The 19,998-nt window shown below is 36.2% G+C and overlaps 1 protein-coding gene across 1 annotated transcript in view; it reads left to right on the plus strand.

Annotated features, from left to right (window-relative positions):
- The first annotated feature begins 8,487 nt into the window (after positions 1-8,487).
- LOC107729204 (cytohesin-3-like) overlaps positions 8,488-19,998 on the plus strand; it is a 38,512-nt gene continuing 27,001 nt past the window's right edge. Inside the window, exons 1-6 of the mRNA XM_016539634.1 lie at positions 8,488-8,556; positions 15,567-15,649; positions 16,125-16,189; positions 18,286-18,352; positions 18,478-18,482; positions 18,841-18,953. Of these exons, the coding sequence (XP_016395120.1) occupies positions 8,508-8,556; positions 15,567-15,649; positions 16,125-16,189; positions 18,286-18,352; positions 18,478-18,482; positions 18,841-18,953 (382 nt within the window). The 5' untranslated portion in view covers positions 8,488-8,507. The remainder of the gene's footprint in view (positions 8,557-15,566; positions 15,650-16,124; positions 16,190-18,285; positions 18,353-18,477; positions 18,483-18,840; positions 18,954-19,998) is intronic.

A 19,998-nucleotide genomic window follows, 5' to 3' on the forward strand; every position in this document is an offset into this window, starting at 1 on the left:
TCTCTGTTTCTCATCAATTATACAAAAAAAAAAGTTCAACAACTGCGACAGATTGGTTGAGTAACATTACCCACAGTCTACTTTAAGTACTTTTGTTAATATTTATACCTCTCTGGTTATGGTATCTTTCTTTAATTATCTGAAATGTCTGCTAGCAAATATTACGCTAGCATAGCATATCTGTTTATAATGATGCCGAGCACGGAACGTCTTGAATGCTTTCATTCATATTTCGCTGTACATCCTGTGTTTTTATTATTAATTTGGGTGTATTTTACTGTTTTTTTTTACCAGCACACAACTATTGATCCACGACGTTACCACGATGTCGCAGTTACTAACTGGCAACGTCATAAAGTTACGTTGTGGCGAGGAAACTGGGAATTTCACTTTTCTGGTTGCCACGCCACGACGGAACTTTGGTCACCAGATTATGTTGCAGTTACGTAACAGTCACGTAATTTTGTTAGCTGGGTACCCTGTGTTTCCTCATTTGGATAATTAAAGACTGTTCTGTGTGAAATCCCTCGTTTCCTCATTCCTCACTCCTCACAGTAGGCACCGTGACACAGATTCAGTGTACCCTGTAATAAATCTCACAGTATAAATGATAATATCCACAACATTTCTCTTTCAAAACGTTTTGATTTGTGTAATGTGACACCTTGATGTTATTGTAGCACACCATTATACTTGTCCTTTGGCACAAAAACTTTTTTTTTTTAATCTTTATTTTTTCATAACAGAGTTGAAATAATGAGTTTGAGGTCAAGTGTGACGACTGTAAGAGAAATACATTTCTGTCTGAACCATGTGGTCACAAATAACTTATCAGAGATCAAACTATTATTACCATAAGCGGATATCAAAGTGTGACAGGGTTGAAAAAATAAGTAGGGGCCCACGACACATTTTGCATATTCTCAAGAAAACATTTTAGAAATAAGTAAATATTGAAAAGGTTGATGTTGTTGATTTTTTTAATTAAAGCTATTTAGGTAGTTGTTTACAGGGGTTTCAAAACATGTTTGTCAGCCAAACTGCTTAAGGTACATAAAATATGTTAATATTTAAATAAATATTTGCATGTTCTGCATGGTTGTCTGCTGCCGGTTAAGGTTTGCATGACATGCAAGTAAACAGATGAAATATCTAATCTTCTTTTGCATAGTTTTATTTTAAACATATTTATATAAAGAGAGCTGCACGAATTGGCCCAAAAAAATTATAGTGCCATTATTTTGTCACATATTATTATTGAAGTTTGAACTGTAATATGACATGTCATTTCATGTCTGAGACATCCAGACACAAAGAATGAAGAAATAGATACTTTTAAGGGTTTTCACACTTAGTTTACTCTTTACAAGAACCAACACAACTAACTACAAGTTGCAATGCAATTATTTATGCATTAAATTATTCATATTAACATGTCAAATCCTTTTGGCAGAATATTGATGAAATGCTTCTGTCGACAAAAATGTCAGAAATTCTGCAAGTGTGAATGTAAATGAAGTTCCTAAACTCACAGCGCTTGCAGAGATGCAGTTCATCATCAAGCCGTTCTGAAAACACAGTCTGAAACAGGCAGTGCAACTTAGTGTATGCTTATTTAATTAAATCTTTTATCAGATATATTGCTATTTTAGTTTTATTTAGGCCTACTAATTGTGCAGCCAGCCCATTTGTTTATTTTAATGTTATATATTCAATTGAACAGTTTCCCTGAACAGTTACCTCAAAAAACCCCGTTTGGGAAATACTGGTATAAAGTATTAAAATGTAATGGTAATTACTATTGAATTTGTCTGATATTCTGATGAAAGCAAAAAAGAGAGAGCGAGAGAGAGAGAAAAAAAACTAAATCAAATAAATGTTATTGTAATAATAAGATTAGATTAAAAAAAAATTTATAATAATAATTAAGTAGCATTAATTACACAAGTAGTAAGCCACTGGGAGCCACACAGCAGCTATTGTCCCAGAGCTTCCATTTGTAAAACATCTTAGAGATTATTGAAATGTGTCTCCGATTATCTTCATTTAAACACCTCATCACTGGCCCAGTTCTCTTCCTTTACATCTCCACAGCTGGACTTAAACTAACAACGGCCTCTCCATAGTTTATAATTAAACCCCAAAGTCCCAAGAAAATTCCGGCTAAAGGAATTCAGTTCACAAGGAATGAATAAAACACAAGTGTCAGACCGACTGAAGAATGTCTTATGGCACAATAAAGAGCTGCCAGGACCGGACGCTCAGTCCTCATCGCCCACGTTTCAACCATAATAATGCGACAGAGTGATTTTGTCTTTGCATCCCCCTGTCATACAACAGAGTACATCCCCACCCTCACATCCAGATGTGGTGTCTGGACAGATGGGGCCAGTATAAACAGGCCTGTTAGGTGTCCAGCAGTCCGTGTTGTCTCATTCATGGCTCTCTATCAGACGGCTGGAATCAAGCTCTAAACTCATTTCCTGTCTGAGTCATTGCAGGCCTCAGAGGTCTCACTGTCTCATCCTATGGGCGGCACTGATGCCGCTCCATATCACACTGCACCTCAGATTTGCCTTGATGGACAAGGAGATTTTATATTTGATTGGATTCATTCCATAGAAGGAGATGAGAGATGAAATCCTGATGATAATCTGGATTTAATGGTGTCACTCAGAAATGTTATTATCATTGAGAGCCACTGTATTTAATAGATTAAAAATTGAGGCACAACAAGGTTAGATGGTATCCAGGCAGGTAGAACTGAGGTCCCTCTGAACTTAGTTTTGTGTAGGCAGGCGTATGACTATTGACTTAAAGTCTGGTCCTTTTTGCTGGTTATTCTGGCCAAGGAGTGCCTACTTAGACAGGAAAAGATTATCTTACATATAAATCAACAAACCAACCACAGTTCATTTCTATTTGAGATGTACAGTGCTGGATAGTAACTGATTACATCTAATCTGGATTAAATAATCAGATTCCAAAAATTGTACTTGTACTTGTAATTAGATTGTATTATATTTTAAAATACTCGTAATCAGAGTACAGTTACTTTTGATTGATTACATAAGTACATATTTTGATTACTTTGATTGTTGTTATTTTAAAATGATTTAATTTGACATTTCTATGATTAATTATTAGCTTTTCATTAAATTCGCAAACCTGCTGCGGTTCCTATACAAACCCCAGTTTAGGCAACCTGAATGTAATGTAATTTTGTTTAATGCACTTCACATTGTTAATAACAACGAATAGAATGTGTTTTCTTTCTCTTAGTATTTTTATATAAATATGGTACGAGATTATCGAGTAACACTTCATTTTAAGGACCGATTCTCACTATTAACTAGTTGTTTACTAGCATGCATATTAATAGCATATTGGCTGTTTATTAGTACTTAAAAAGAACATATTAATGTCTTATTCAGCATGAGCATATTTTAGATCCCTTAATCCTACATCATAACAAAACTTAACAACTATCTTACTAACTATTAATAAGCAGCTAATAAGGAGTTTATTGAGGGAAACTAGTGAATATGTGTTCCTCAATCAAAGTTGTTATCGATTATCCTATTTAAATCAATGTGATAAACAAGTTAGGTCAAAAGTAATCTAAAAGTATCAAAAAGTAATCTGATTATATTACTTTGCTAACCCTTGTGGTTTCGTCTACATACTCATTGCAATGCAGTCATCCTCATTGAAATCAACACAGTATTCTCTAAACTCTAATCTGTGGACTAAATCTGAAATCTTATTTACATTTTAAAGGGGTCATATGATGCTATTTTAAAGATCATTATTTGGAATAAACTGATAGATATTTTGATTTTTTTGCCACTAATAAAAATTTGCAGTCTGCTACTTTGTTATCATGACTTTACTTCCTTATGCCCTGAAATTGTTTTAATTTTCCAATCATGTGCAATATGCATCTGAATGAGCATGAATGGAAAGACCGATGTTAAAATGGCATTGGCTGCGTCCGAACACTCTAAAATGCTCCCTTCGGTGGCAGCATTCTAAGGCAAGAAGGCAGCAAGGCACGTCCGAATCCAAATTCTGCTTTACTTCCTGTCTCCGGAGGTACCTTCTTCTGATCGAATTTTGAAGACAGTATAGATGTATCGTTCGCTGCCTTTGATATCCCACAATCCTGTGCGTTCCATTCCGTGACGGTTGAGCTAAAAAATAAAGATGGCGTCTGAAAGTTGTGTTTGGTGGTCAGTTTGTGACATGCTATCAATGTACTAATTCAAGTTAGCAACATGCTAATCATGGTATCAATGTGCTAAAACATGCTAGCAATGTATTAAATAATGCTAACATGTTAAAACATGCTAACATGCCAATCATGCTAATAATATACTAGCAACATGCTAATCATGCTAGAAACATGGGCTGAGTCTGAAAGCTCTAAAATGCTGCCTTCGGAGGCAGCATTTCAAGGCATGAAGGCATCAAGGCACGTCCGAATACAAATTCTGCTTCACTTCCGGTCTCTGGAGGTACCTTCTTCTGATCGAATTTTGAAGGCAGCATAGATGTATCCTTCGCTGCCTTTGATATCCCACAATCCTGTGCGTTCCATTCCATGACGGTTGAGCTAAAAAAATAAAGATGACGTCTGAAAGTAGCATTTGGTGGTCAGTTTGTGTTTAAATGTATGTTTCTGACTAACTTTTTGCACTTTTGATGTTATTTCTAGCGAGAAATCAGTATTATAGTAATTAAATATTCGTTTAGTTATCACAAAAACTTGTTCTATTTTGTTGTAGATAATTAAAGCGTTACGCTGCCTCAGAAGCCTGTCCAAAATCAGTTTCATGAGGTGCCTTCGTGCAAAAACGCTGCCTGCAAAGTCATTGCCTCATACTGCAGCGAGGCAGCAAGCCAGCTGCCTAAGTTTTCGGATGCAGCCTTAGATTTAGATAGTTAATTTGTAGGGATGTAACGATTAACCGCGAGCCAGTTGAAAATCGATTAAAATATGTGACGATTCAAATCGGTTGAAATGCCGAACAAATCGTGATTCATTTAGTTGTAGGAGTTTATATGAATGTATGTCTGAGGGGAACTTACTGTCTTTAGCAATAATATGCAAGTGCTATATTAGTATATTATTATTAAGAAATGTGCAGCATTTTGTCCAAGCAATAATAAAAGGACACATTTAATTTATAATTTGTCTTAAATCTCATTTAGTAAAAAAATTAAATAAAATCGTGAATCGAATCGTGAGTTGAGTGAATCGTTACATCCCTATTAATTTGTATTTGTTCTAAAAGAATTACTTGACACAATGTTCAGGAAAATGTTGTCAGCTAGTCCATCTTACTTCCATCAGGTTCACAGTGAAGTGTCTGCTAATCTAATGGCACAACTTGCCTATTTATCGTCCTCATGCAGATTGTGATAGATGCTAGTAGGATGCAGAAATGTGCTGCATGGAAGCTCATGGAGCCGGAGCTGATCATTTATGCAGCTGTACTGAGCTTAAACTTTACTCACATTATTAACCCAGATGCTGCAAAACCAGCACCAGCAATCAAATGCAGGCAAACCACTAATTCAATGAGAAACAGCAAAGAGCCTCTGCCAAAAATACTAATCTAATTTGTGAACGGGAGTATGACACAGGATGAGCTAAAAAATAGGGGCATCGGGATATTTTCTTATCTGCTAAATGAAAAGGAAGCTTTCTTTTTAAAACCATTTTCGAAAAGGACTCAAGATGTCAGCGTGAAATGCAGGCGATGAATAAGGCATTGTGTTTCTTCTGGAGTGAGGTTTTATTGAGTTACGTGTGGAGTGGGTGAATTCAATCAACTTGGAGGTTTTGTTTGTGTTTCATTCTTAAATATAAGAAGCACCTAAAGGAGATACGCACTGCTGTTTTTCAAATGTGCCTTCTGTTTCAAGTGGAGCACTGTGAAAAAAAAAACAACTTCATGGAATATTAATACAGAACAGAGATGCAGATTGTAAAATCAACTTTGCGGCAGGAAAGGGTCAAAAATATATTTAAGGAGTTAGTTGTGTTTGCTAAGTCAAGCATCACTATCACAATTGCTTGTAGTTAAGGTTAGTGATTAAACAAACTCCTAACCCTAAGAACTTCAGCCGTCCCGCACCATTTGTGCTGCAGACATGAATGATATTCCATTTTGTGTGGCTTGTTGTGCTATTACTTTTCTAAAAAGCCAGAACACCCTATAGCAACTTTAGTACAACATGCTATGAAAAGCACAGGACATCAACCCCTCGCAACCACACACAACACCTGTTTTGCACAGGTAAACAACATCTCGTTTAGCATTCATATTTAAGAAAAAATAACATATCAAACTCATGTATCATTTCTCAATGCAGCTGTCAAAATATAATTCTTAGATCTATATCCTCTTCGCTAAAATTTATGCTGAAACTTTTCTTTCTGAACAACGAAAAAAAAAGAGACAGAACACAATAACATGTTTTCTTTGTGTCAGACGACTTTCCCAGACTAATGATCTGTGCAGATTCACATATGGCAATAACAGAGGCTGGAGTATCATCCCCAGAATGAACAAAACTCCAGATCTTTTCATCAGATTTGGCAGATTTAGTGGTTAAGGCTTTTGGACCTGTAAACGGGTTCATTGCTGGTGTGAGCCCCATAAGGGAATGTCCCGTGAGCTAGCGACATTATGCTTTTGATCAAGACACTAACACAAGCTAAATGCTAAATCTGCCCCTGAAGTAAAACAACACACTCTTTATGTACCTGTCCTTACACAAAAACTCCACTCTTCACCACAGTTGTGACCCAGTGTAAGTGAAATTGTTCAAAATGTAATATTAAACACTATCAAATATCCCCCTTTTCCCATCTTACTCAAAAACACAAATATAATACTTACATCATAATATTTCAACATTGTTACTCGCCCATTAAAGGCAGAGTAAGCGATTTCTGGTAGCCAATGTTGATATTTGAAATCACCAAAACAAACACGCCCCTACCCCAAAAGGGTCTTGCCCCTATTTTGATAGCTCTGCCCCACATATACGTACGCAACCCAGGCAACGATTAGTTCTGTGAAACAAAGCAAAACCAATGTTACACCGTGTCTACGGACGTGAGCGGCGCGGCAAGGAAACTGCTGCCGGGTTTTATTTATGACGTGCTGACACAAATTTCAAATGGTTTTCAACAGTCGTTTGATCGCATGCAGAGCATGCCAGAAACTACAGTTTTCTTTAAAATGTTATTTAATGTAGGTCAGTATAATTTAGCTTTTTACAACTTAATTGAACCATAGACAAATGCTAAATTAGCTATACTATAGTATAACATTCATTAAGATAAAACCAAAAACATTTTGTTAGTCAATATTTAGTTTACTATAAATAAAGATGACTTTGAAAAACCTTAATGTTTATTGTTATGTCTTTTTAAAGTATGCATCATATTTTAAGTACTAGCAAAAAAGCAAAACAAAACAAAAAACACCAAAAAATAAATAAACAAACAAAACCCACAATAATTTATGCAGTGAGTAAAGCTAGTCAGCATTTGTTTGTTTGTTTGTTTGTAGTGAGTTCAAGGTGCAGTCCTGTAAACAAACTTAACTTCCCCTTGTTGTCTGACTATAAATAAAGTTTGTGACTCATCATTGAAACCAGCTCAGATTCAGGTGCCACTCCCAATCGAGTGTAAACAGTCCCATTATGTCAAGTTATATTGATGATATCCATAGCAAACAATTGTGTCAGTATGAGTAAATAAAGTAAAGAGATCGCATCACAGGTAACAATAACAAACATAATTTTAACTCCAGTGACTATACACAATAAATGAAGCATGTGTTGGTTCCCCCTGCAAAATTTGACCATATTATGGTATCATTTTTGGGGTGTTTTTTAACGTTTTGCTATAGGGTGTTGTGGGAGGTCGCCAGAGTTGCTGTACCGAAGATGTTGCTATGCAGTTACTATGTTCTACTTTGCTAATGTAGTTGCACAAAGGTGCTGAGTGCTTTTTAGCATGTTACTATGTGATTGCTGGGATGTTTTATGTGGTTGTTGCTAGGGGGGTGCTAAAAATGATACTTCTTTAAACAAAGCACTAAATCTAAATACAAAGCAGATTGTCTTAAAACTTAATAAGCCTGTACTGTCTCCATTTACTGTCTCATGTAACATTTTAACAAACTCAGCTCCACACTTCCTGATGAAACTTGAACTTGGTGAATATATGGGGAGTTTTACCATCAAGCTGAACACTCGTGATGGTTGAATGCACAAGACACTGATGTCGTTTCAGAGCAGAGGTGGCTGAACTGGTTTTACCTGAACAGTTGGTCTGTAGAAGTATGCAAATTATGTGTGTAGTGTGTTTTGAGAGCAGTGGAATAAACGCAGTCTAGCCCACACATCGCGCCTGTTTCTGAATACTTCAGTTTCCCTGGGGAAATCATTCTTCTGACAGTTTCCAATGTGGTCCGCTTTGAGAAATGACTACTGTGCCGCATAAAGAACAAATGATATGGGAAGAGAGTGATGGTACGTACTGCATATACTGTGAGATTTAAGACGTTGCGCTGTGTGCTTACTATGATAGAGAACTACATGTTTTTTGTAAGTGTGGAAATGTCCTGTATCCATACACTCTCACAATTGCGATTTTATATCTCACTTATATCACGCAATTCTGAGAAAAAAAAAAAAAAAGTCAGAATTTTGAGATAAAAAGTCTCAATGAGTCATGACCTTTTTAAAAATGTTTATTTAGTGGCAGAAACAGGCTTCCATAATTGCCAGGGTGTCTCTGTGTGGTTGCTAGGGTGTTCTGGGTTGCCACTAGATGTTATTATTATTATAAATATTATCATTAAATATAATATAAAACAATAAAAATAGAACTATTATAATAACACTATTGTAAAATAATATAAAAAAATCAAGTATTGAATAAATTGTACAGTTCCACTAAAATCACAATACCACGCCAAGTCAATTTTTTATTATTATTTATTTATTTTTATTTTTTTGTATAGCACTTTCCACAATACACATAGTTTCAAAGCAGCTTTACAGAAGATCGCGATGTTAATATTATAATATATTAATATATAAATGCTTTATAGTTGCATTTAGCAGATTAGAGCCGGGCAGTAATTTAGTTGTGCTATGATAATCAAACAATCAAACAATTGAGATTTGCTATCTATTGCCATACGTGACTGAATGTATGCTGATAAAGAAGGACATACTTATATATCCCAAAAGATTTTTTAAAGCGTTATGCAATAATATAGTTCACTTTTTGCAACAATATAAACATTCACAAACCCGAGATTGGCTATATATAACTATGTGAGTGTACTGTATGCAGGTCAGGAATGGTGTATTATTATGTATCCAACTTTTAATATCACTAGGCAATAATATAGCCAAGCAGTTGCCTTGACTCTAAATTTCTTCATTTTCAAACGTTAAACCATCAAACTTTTATTTATAAAACCACAGGGAATTGTTACAGTTTTTCCTTTTTTTGGCAACAGGTTTATAAACGTTTCTCAATACAAATCTAGTGAAAAGGGTGCTGTTACAGTACAGTGATGCTGGCCTCATTAAACTCCAATAATAAATGCAGGTTTTAATGATGCACTGGCTGTATTGGGCTTAAACTGACGTATATGATTGTATTTAAATTCACACACTTGACATGCCAATGTCACAATTAAGAAAGCACATTTTTTGCCACGCAAGTTTCCTTTTCCCCTTGTTGGGTTATAGGTCATGTTTAATGCATTAGAGCCACAGTGATATCAAATTACCCCGTGCTTCCTGTGTGTGCTCTCACTAACACACAGTGGGGGTTTGTCACTGAGTGCAATAGGCCAACAACCGAAGACATTTGCCTCTTTTATTCCAGCATGGGAATTCTCTCAGATGATGTAGGATTTCTGTGCTGTAGACGTAGGTTTGCCTGTGGGGGATCACTCAATAAATGCTGCTTTATGCACGCTGACAAAGAGAACCCAGAAACCATTGTGTGCAGCCAGGACTTGGTTAGTGTCATAATTTTTGTCTTTATGGAAAACATTCATTGTTTCCATGAACCCTTGTTTTCGGAGTTCGCCGTAGTCACCCCTCTATAGATGTCCCAGGCCATCAGAAAGCTTTGAAATAAATGTTCAGTATCTTTTCATGTTTTTTTGGCCTAGAAAGGGTTTTAGCAATTGGCAACTGAATGTGAAGGGAAAATGGGAGATGAAATTCAAAGCAGCTTAGTGGAGTGATGCAGATGGGATTTCTCTTCCCAAGCAATGGGTACAGGAAGCTGGCAGAGAGCAGGCGAGCGCTACAATCTGCTCCAGCAGAAATACTGAAGTGACCTACTTCCTCTGGCTGCTGAATGAATCTCAACCATCTTCATGCAGAATCTGAGGAGCCTGATGGTGAACTCAAACACTGCTGGTGTTCGCGTTTACACATTTTTTGGTTTTAATACTTTTTGTCCAATATCGTTGTGTCATATTCATTTATTTTTAGTCCATTGTACACAGGCCTGAATGGCATATTACTGTAGTTGACAATAATGCACAAAACAGTGCACATGAAAATCAGCAGTGTTGGGGAAAGTTACTTTTAAAAGTAATGCATTACAATATTGCGTTACAAGAGTATCTTAGCTTCTTATTTCTTAGTTATTAATTTTCAGTGTTTCAGAGACTTTAAGATAAAGCATTACTACATTTAGCACTTTACAACATAATGCATTATATGAAGTATTGATGCTGTCAGTTACACATACTGACTGCTACATAACTTAGTTCACGTTTACCTGTGCTTTCACTTCATTGCAGATGAAGTGGATATATTTGATTAATTTCATATGTGTTGTATGCATTTGAGCATTGTTGGGGGTAACTCATTACAAGTAACACGGGTTACATAATCGGATTACTTTTTTCAAGTAACTAGAAAAGTAACACTTTTAAATTTACAAGAAAATATCTGAGTTACTTTTTCATACAAGTAAACCCAGTTACTTTGATTTCCCATTTATTCACTGACACCTTGAAATTGGGAGGCTTATTAGTTTCACTTTTAGTGTGAAAGGGCCTTTGCAACAACATGGCTGTTGTTATTTCTTTCTCTCAGTCTTGACGGCACACACATAGACCATTCATGGACTACCTGATGTCTTTTGAACACTTAAATGTTGCTGAAATTGCGACCACCTATTTGTTTGGCTAGTACTATACAAATTCCCGATGACCTACTACTTCCGCCGTGATTCTGTAGTGCAAATCCAAAGGACAATTCATTAACAGTCGTGAATGGCAGGGAAGTAACATGAAAATGCCAACATGCTGGTTGTAGTCCATTCTTATTGCATTTATACTACACTCATACAACCACATAGACCATTCATGGACTACCTGATGTCTTTTGAACACTTAAATGACAAGATGTTGCTGAAATTGCGACCACCTATTTGTTTGGCTAGTACTATACAAATTCCCGATGACCTACTACTTCCGCCGTGATTCTGTAGTGCAAATCCAAAGGACAATTCATTAACAGTCGTGAATGGCAGGGAAGTAACATGAAAATGCCAACATGCTGGTTGTAGTCCATTCTTATTGCATTTATACTACACTCATACAATACAGAACATATTTTTTAACAAACACATTAAAATGTAGTAGCTACTCTGACAGTGTGCGAAGTCAGACACAGACTACAATGAATGCTTCTGAACTAGTCTCTGGGTTTTACAAAGTTTTTGAGGTTCATGACCTCATATCTTTGAAAACAAATGGGAATATGCAGGTGTTCTCAAGGTTATACAGTTTTTTTTACAATAATTTTTGCACTAATAACAGAACCTTCATGTCATTTTTCAAAACTCTAGACACATAATTCACAACCGAGGATCGCTCAGAAAAACGCTTAACACTTTTTCCAAATGCAAATTCCAAATCACCGGTTCAAAATGACACAACTTAACATCAAATTATTACTATTTCAAAATGCAACTCACACATTACATCTGCATTGAGTGTCTATTCATTTCATTACAATGGTCTAACTATCAATTGATACAACTGCTCAAAATGCTACATAACTGTTGCATTACTCTTGAAGCATAGTTTTTATGGAAAATTATTAAGAATATTAAATGTTTAGATTATGAAAGTGAAGCAACTGAGGACTGAGTATGTTCAGGTATGATCAGTTTCAAGATGCCTGTTGTTGGGAGAAAAAAAATCCCCAAAAATTCTATATCATTGTTATCAGTATTTGTTTTTTCCTACAATAAATGTCTTTTTAGAGGGTGATAGAGCTGGAAGCTGATGAAAACCATTAATATTTTTGAAAAAGGTAGGCTTTAACCTGGCCATGACATGGAGGAGAGGTTGAGAGCGGCCCAGAATGATGTTCGCTGGGGGGCCCGACCACCCCCCACTGAATGTGATTTTGAGGGGACCCCATAGCAAAATCAGTGCAATGGCCCCAGAATTCCTAGCGACGGCACTGAGAGCAATCATGGTTTCAGGCCCATCCACAGTTTATTACCTTGTATTTACCCCATACTCCCCTTTGCTTACTGTAGCCCGACTGAGGAATATTTATCCACATGGAGGTGGAAGGTTCACAATTATAGGCACCCTCACAAACAAGCCCCTCTTCTCCAGGCCATAAATGCAATGCAATGATATCACAGGAGGAGACTAATGTCAGGCCTGTATTGGCCATGCCAGAAGATACAGATTTTCCAAGATATTTAGCTAATGAAAACATCCATTATGAGTATTTGTTTTTTCCTACAATAAATGTCTTTTTAGAGGGTGATAGAGCTGGAAGCTGATGAAAACCATTCATATTTTTGGGTGAGGCAGGCTTTAACATGGAGGAGAGGTTGAGAGCGGCCCAGAATGATGTTCGCTGGGGGGCCCGACCACCCCCCACTGAATGTGATTTTGAGGGGACCCCATAGCAAAATCAGTGCAATGGCCCCAGAATTCCTAGCGACGGCACTGAGAGCAATCATGGTTTCAGGCCCATCCACAGTTTATTACCTTGTATTTACCCCATACTCCCCTTTGCTTACTGTAGCCCGACTGAGGAATATTTATCCACATGGAGGTGGAAGGTTCACAATTATAGGCACCCTCACAAACAAGCCCCTCTTCTCCAGGCCATAAATGCAATGCAATGATATCACAGGAGGAGACTAATGTCAGGCCTGTATTGGCCATGCCAGAAGACACAGATTTTCCAAGATATTTAGCTAATGAAAACATCCATTATGATGTGGATAAAAACCTGTGACCAAATCCACAAGCAGTGAGGAACAATCCAGTTGACATTTTACTGTAGGCCTACTGTAGTTTTTTCTTATCTTTGTTTCTTATCTAATTTTTTCTAATTTAAAGTTTTTTGAAAAAACTGTTGTGAGTTGATTGTTTCATTAATAATTTTCTAATTTTGTAATGATTCAAGTGTCTGTACTTTTCTCTCTAGTCTATTACAATGGTGTATGAATGTGTAGAACCATAATGAAAGCTGCATCATGTGTTTTCAACAACTATATTTAATGATTGTACTAAAAACTACACAGTGAAACTATGGGTATCTTGTGTGTGGCTGATCTAAAGTAATGATCCTATGATATTCCATAATAAATGAGTTTTTTGAGCCAATGCTTCTGCAAATTCAAGGCTTCTTTAAAGATATGAGCGCAATATGCAAAGTTTTGAACATTGGACAGCCTGTGTTAAAAATAATGACTGTTTTGAGTTTTGTGTCTAGAGTTTTGAAAAATTACATGAAGGTTCTGTTATTAGTGCAAGAATGATTGTAAAAAACTGTAAAATGGTAAATGTTGTTGGTCACTTTACATGTCAGTTTGTGTCAAAGTGGGAGGTTTTTGGCAGGGGCTCTAGCAACTATTATCATTTAGTAAACCAACTAAGTTTGTCTCACACTTTGAGAGATAATCATACTTTAAAAGTTTTTTTTTGTATGGAGCCCTGCACATGGCATGCAGGAAAAAAATTGTAGGCTAAATCGTGTGCACGAATTACTATTTCGTTCCCTCGATTTATAAATTGTGCACACGATTTACTAATTCGTTCCCTCGATTTATAAATTGTGCGCATGATTTACTAATTCGTTCCCTCGATTTATAAATTGTGCGCATGATTTACTAATTCGTTCCCTCGATTTATAAATTGTGCGCATGATTTACTAATTCGTTCCCTCGATTTATAAATTGTGCGCATGATTTACTAATTCGTTCCCTCGATTTATAAATTGTGCGCACAATTTACTAATTCGTTCCCTCAATTTGTGCACGATTTAGCAAATCGAGGGAATGAAATAGTAATCGTGTGCACGTTTTAGTACATCGGGGGAACGAATTAGTAAATCGTGCGCACGATTTATTTATTTTTTCTTGCATGTCAAGTTTTGCATTGTCATAGTGTGAAAAACCAAATACAACACAGAACAACCACTTTAAGACCGAGCAGAAGCCTCTGTCAATGGCAACATCTGCAGTGGGCTAAAAGAATCAAAGTCCCTTTCAAAGAAAGTCTGTTCACTCGGCAGCCATATTTGCAACGCCTCCAGACAGCTATTTCAGGCATCCAAAACCACACACTATCTGCTTGAATGGGGAAATCTGGATTAAATTAAATGACATATTTCAGATCAGCAACAATATGTGACATGAACTGCCCCATAAACATTTCTTATGCTCACACAGCATTAAAAAAGCTTATATTTCAGGCTGAATCAGCCAATGCGCATTTGCAGTCCTAACATCCGTCTCGGGGCACTCACAGTTTTTATGCTCCTAACAGCAGCTGCAGTGACGCGATGACTTTACCAATTGGCGATCGGCTCTTTTATTTAGAGGACGGGAATTATTCCACCTTATTGAATTTTGTGTTTCTCCCATTCATAAGTAATGTGAGTGCACCGTCTTTGTTTATCTAAAGCCTTTTAAAGAATGCAGAAGCTGTTAGCTGAATTTGACTTCCCTACCCAATGAAGCTTTAGAACAGGGCCGGGTCAACTCTGGCTCTCAAAATTCACTTTTCTGCTGAGTTTAGCTCCAAACTCGATCAAACTCTCCTGCCTGTAACTTTCTAGTAATCCTGCAAACCTTGATTAGCTCGTTCAGGTGTGTTTGATTAGGTTTGGAGCAGAAATCTGCAGGAAAGTGGATCTCGAAGGAGCCTGCTGTTGAGTGTGCCTCCCCTCACTTTTCAGATTGTTCATACAACCTTGGCTCTTTTTATGCCAATACTCATCAGAAGTCTGAGAAGAATATTTATGGAGGATCTCTCATTTTATAGCTGAGAAATTTTTCCAATAATTTATACAGAGTCTGGAGATAGTATGACTGGAGTTTGAATGCTGAGGGAAACATCTTACCCACGTTATTGCCGATTTTAATATTTTATGCTCTGCTGCCCTTCAATGTTAAGACGACGAGTGCTCATATAAACACACGTTTACAGCTGTCCTACCCTTGTGTTTTGTTACAGTCCCTGAAGATCTGCCCTTAGAGGAGAGAGACGAGCTGTCCAACATACGGCGCAGGAAAAAAGAACTGCTTGATGATATTGAGGTGAGAATGTAGCTGAAAAGAAAGAAAATTGGTTAATAGAATTAATAAAATATAATTGATTTAATAAAAAATAATACAACTTTTAATAAAAAAAATAAAAAAATGTATTACAAAAATTGAAAAGATTATTTGTAAAAATTAATTTGTATTTTTAAAAGAAAATATATTATTCTTAATGTATTATTAATGTATAAGTGAGCAGGTATTGCAATCTGCACATAACCTCTATTTGTCTTCATCAAATGCAGCATAAAAAGTACTTTGTTTGGTCTTCTTTTGTAAAATAGCTTTTGAACATTTGAATATGCATTTGGCAGGCAGTTTCATCCAAAGTAACTTACACTGTATTCAAGTTCCACATTTGTTGGTGGGAATCAAACCCATTATCTTGGTGGTGTTAGCAGAATGGTGCACTATTTGGGTTATAGGAGTATCATATAGAGTTTTCTGTTTGATGTGAGCCTCTGTTTTACAGCGGCTGAAGTTTGAGATCGCTGAAGTGATGACAGAAATCGAGCAGCTCACGTGTGTGGGTGAGAGGTGAGTTATGAGAGATTGAAATGTTTCCTTTTCATTACAGGCCAACTGAAGCTCATTTAGATTTGCACCTGTCTCTCTTTTGTCTGAGTGTCCGCACTGATCTGTCCTCTTCTAAACATTCATTCAGCGCTCTATTCAGAATGTGTCGCCTGGTTGATAGGTCATCACTGCTCACACACCGGAGGAGAGGACATGTGCTTATGTCTTTTATTGTGCTTACAGGAAGATGGATTGACTCAGTGTGAGGAAATGGATGTTGAATATCCAGCATTTAATAACCCAAAGTGTTTAGAGTTTAGTTTTTAGTTTCATGTCATACGGAATAAATTTTTTGTTGTTGTTGATTTTATGAGATAAAAAGTGATGAAAGGTGATGAGTACATTTAAACACACACCAATGTTTATGACATTGATGCTTACTGAGTGTTCACAAACTTAGATAATATAGGATAGATGCTGTTAGGTAAGTGTATATTCTTTAACACTATTGGCTGGATTTATGAAATATTCTTAAAAATACAGTTCATCTTAACTGCTATTTTCTTTTGTTTTAAAAATTTAAATATTGTTCCTAAGACAAACCATTTTCACTCTAAAGAAAGACATAGCCTTTGAAGTGTTTTCCATTGAGTTGATTGAGTTGTTCTTGTGAGACTTCGGCAAGAAACTATGGAAGCCCGTTAAAAATAAAAAATAAAAAAGGTAATTGCGACTTTTTATCGCACAATTCGGACTTTTTTTCTTATAATTGCGATATATAAACTCGCAATTGCGAGTTAAAAAGTCATAATTGTTAGATATAAACTCGCAATTCTGAGAAATAAAGTCAGAACTGCGAGATATAAACTCACAATTCTGAGAACATACCAATCTTTTTCCTCCCCTCAAAATTGGACTTTAACTCGCAATTGCGAGTTTATATCACGCAATTCTGACTTTATAACTCGCAATTGCGGAAAAAAAAGTCAAAATTGTGAGAAAAAAAGTCAGAATTGCGAGATATAAACTCGCAATTGTGAGAAAAAAAAGTCAGAATTGCGAGTTTTTATCTCGCAATTCTGACTTTATAACTCACAGTTGCGACTTAATGTCTCGCAATTGCGAGTTTGTATCACGCAATTATAAGAAAAAAAGTCAGAATTGTGAGATAAAAAGTCGTAATAAGCTTTTTTATTTTTTATTCAGTGGCGGAAACGGGCTTCCATAAGAAACACCCTACAGTCAGAAAAAAAGGTTCTTAAGGAAATATTTGATAATTTCTCAAGAATTTATCTTACGAAATGTCTTAACTTCTTTTTTAAGAAGTGTTTTGTGAATCCAGCCCAAGAAGAATGATAAGAGTTAAAATGGTAACGGTATGTAAAAAAAATGATGTTGTGTAGCACCTGCAGCTCTGCAGATCTTTGTGAAGGATGCAACATTCGATACTAACGGCTGAGGTTTGTTTCTAGCAATATAACGGATCATTTCAGCCTAATCGTGAGCAGCTGATTTTAGTGCAGATTGTTTAATGAATATGTCACAATGTGACAGAACTTTGCAAAGAGGCTCTTATTGAGGAATGCAGCAGTTGAAACTATATTTGACACTACTGCAAACCCACAACACCTGAGTAGACCCATAGGATTATTTACACATTTTCCGCACCAGTTTTTAGGAAAATCTGCGGAATGCAATAAGCATGTAAAACTGTGCTAAACAGAGCTAGGAGTACTACACTCTTATTGGTAGTTAACATTTTGGAATATTTATTAAATAAAGATGTTAAGTGTGAGGGATATGGTGATTTTTTTTATCGATGGCCATTATGTGAGAAACATGACAAAATATTTAAGATTAACATCATAATTATAAGTGGACCTCACTGGGAAATTAAAATAAGAGAAATATATATCAAGATAAGGCTCATAAATCAACAACTTGTGACCATAAGCAGGACTGTTTTAAAAGTGTTTAGCCACCTTAGAGTGTTTTTAGTGTTGCACTTTGTTTAAAGTTGTACTTTGTATCTACAGGCAAATCATACAAAAGGTTCTTTGTCTGCCTTCATTCTTATTAGGGGATATTTGTTAAGACATATTTACTTCCATTTGCAGCAAAACAACACAGAGAAACAAACAAATTGCAATGGGAAGAAAGAAATTCAACATGGACCCCAAAAAAGTAAGCTTCATTTTTATTATCTATTTTGTGATGACCCAGATACTTGACAATCTTCACAGACCTTAAATTCTCATTAGTTTCTAAGGATTTTAATGTTTTTAAAGCCTTTAACCTTTTCTTTATAGTATTTGTACCGAGTGATCAACATAGTGACATTTTCATCCCTGACATACTGTATTACATTTGGATATTTTCCACATAATTTTCCTGACATTTATAGGGTTGATCCTAAAATCCTTTTCTCAACTCAGATTAATCTCTTATGCAATGCCAAAATACTCATTACTGTAATATAAAAGAAACTGTAAACTAATTAAATTGTAAAGTATTTATACATAATGATAATATTTATGGTACTGCCATTCTGATCTGGAAAAAATAAATGAATAACCAAATAAAATAAAAGTTTGATTTAGGGTAAATGTGACCTGGACTTATTGAGATTCACTCACAAATAATTTTATGATGGTTTTGCTGTCTCCACACAGGCAGTTTCTCTGGAGTTTCAGACTTCCTGGTGAGGCCCAGAAGATCGACAGAATGATGGAAGCGTTTGCATCCCGGTACTGCCAGTGCAACCCCGGAGTCTTTCAGTCCACAGGTCAGACATGTGCAAAATAGATGACAGATTAAGAATGTTCCTTTAATCGTTTTATGACACTGAAATGAATGGTTGGTTTGATGGCGGTATTGATATGTCTGTGCATGTTATTGCTCTCTGCTGGGCTGTTAGTGCCACACAGACAGACTCACATGTTAAGCGCTTTGTCATCTGGCAGGCGGGCTGAGTTTAATGCTGATCTGAATACTGGCAGAGCAGACACTTGTTTAATGTCACTTGTTAAAGTTAAGAGCTCATGTCATGATGTGTTTGGAGAGTAAACGGTGACTTTGGTGTACTGAAGCTGTAAGAGAACAGCTCAGTCTGGCAGTGAAATCCCACCCACCCATATTCTCACCACACTAGTGACTCACACCCACGCTCATGTCAGGGTTTGGCTCTAAAGTAAAGCTCTAAACAAATTGCAATGGGAAGAAAGAAATTCAACATGGTCCCCAAAAAAGTAAGCTTCATTTTTATTATCTATTCTGTGATGACCCAGATATCCCACCCACCCATATTCTCACCACACTAGTGACTCACACCCTCACTTTAGAGTTTACTTTAGAGCCAAAGCCAGAGCCATGTCAGGGTTTGGCTCTAAAGTAAACTTTAATACTAAGATTTTCTTTTTCTTTAATAGCACAAATGTTCAAAATGTTAGGGTAAAAGAAGATTTAAAGGTTTATTTATGCTAATTTTCTCTATGACAAGTCTTTAAATTTAAAATAACAGTTTTCTATTTTAATATATTTTAATTTTGTTTTTTTCCCGTGATGGCAAAGCTGAATTTTTCTGCATTATTACTCCAGTCTGCAGTGTCACGTGATCCTTCAGAAATCATTCTAAAATGCGAATTAGTTGCTCAGTTATTAACATTTCTTACTATCAATGTTGAAAATGTACTCTGTTACAAACGTAACCTCGGTTCCCTGAGATACGGGAACGAGTACTGCGTCTGCTAAGACGCTATGGGAAAAAGTCCTTTTTTATCCTGAACTGAAGCCTTTTTCAATAACGCAGTGTAACTGCACGGCCATTGGTT

This window comes from Sinocyclocheilus rhinocerous, unplaced genomic scaffold, assembly GCF_001515625.1.
Source record: "Sinocyclocheilus rhinocerous isolate Xijiao unplaced genomic scaffold, SAMN03320098_v1.1 scaffold1630, whole genome shotgun sequence".
NCBI classification, from domain to species: domain Eukaryota; kingdom Metazoa; phylum Chordata; class Actinopteri; order Cypriniformes; family Cyprinidae; genus Sinocyclocheilus; species Sinocyclocheilus rhinocerous.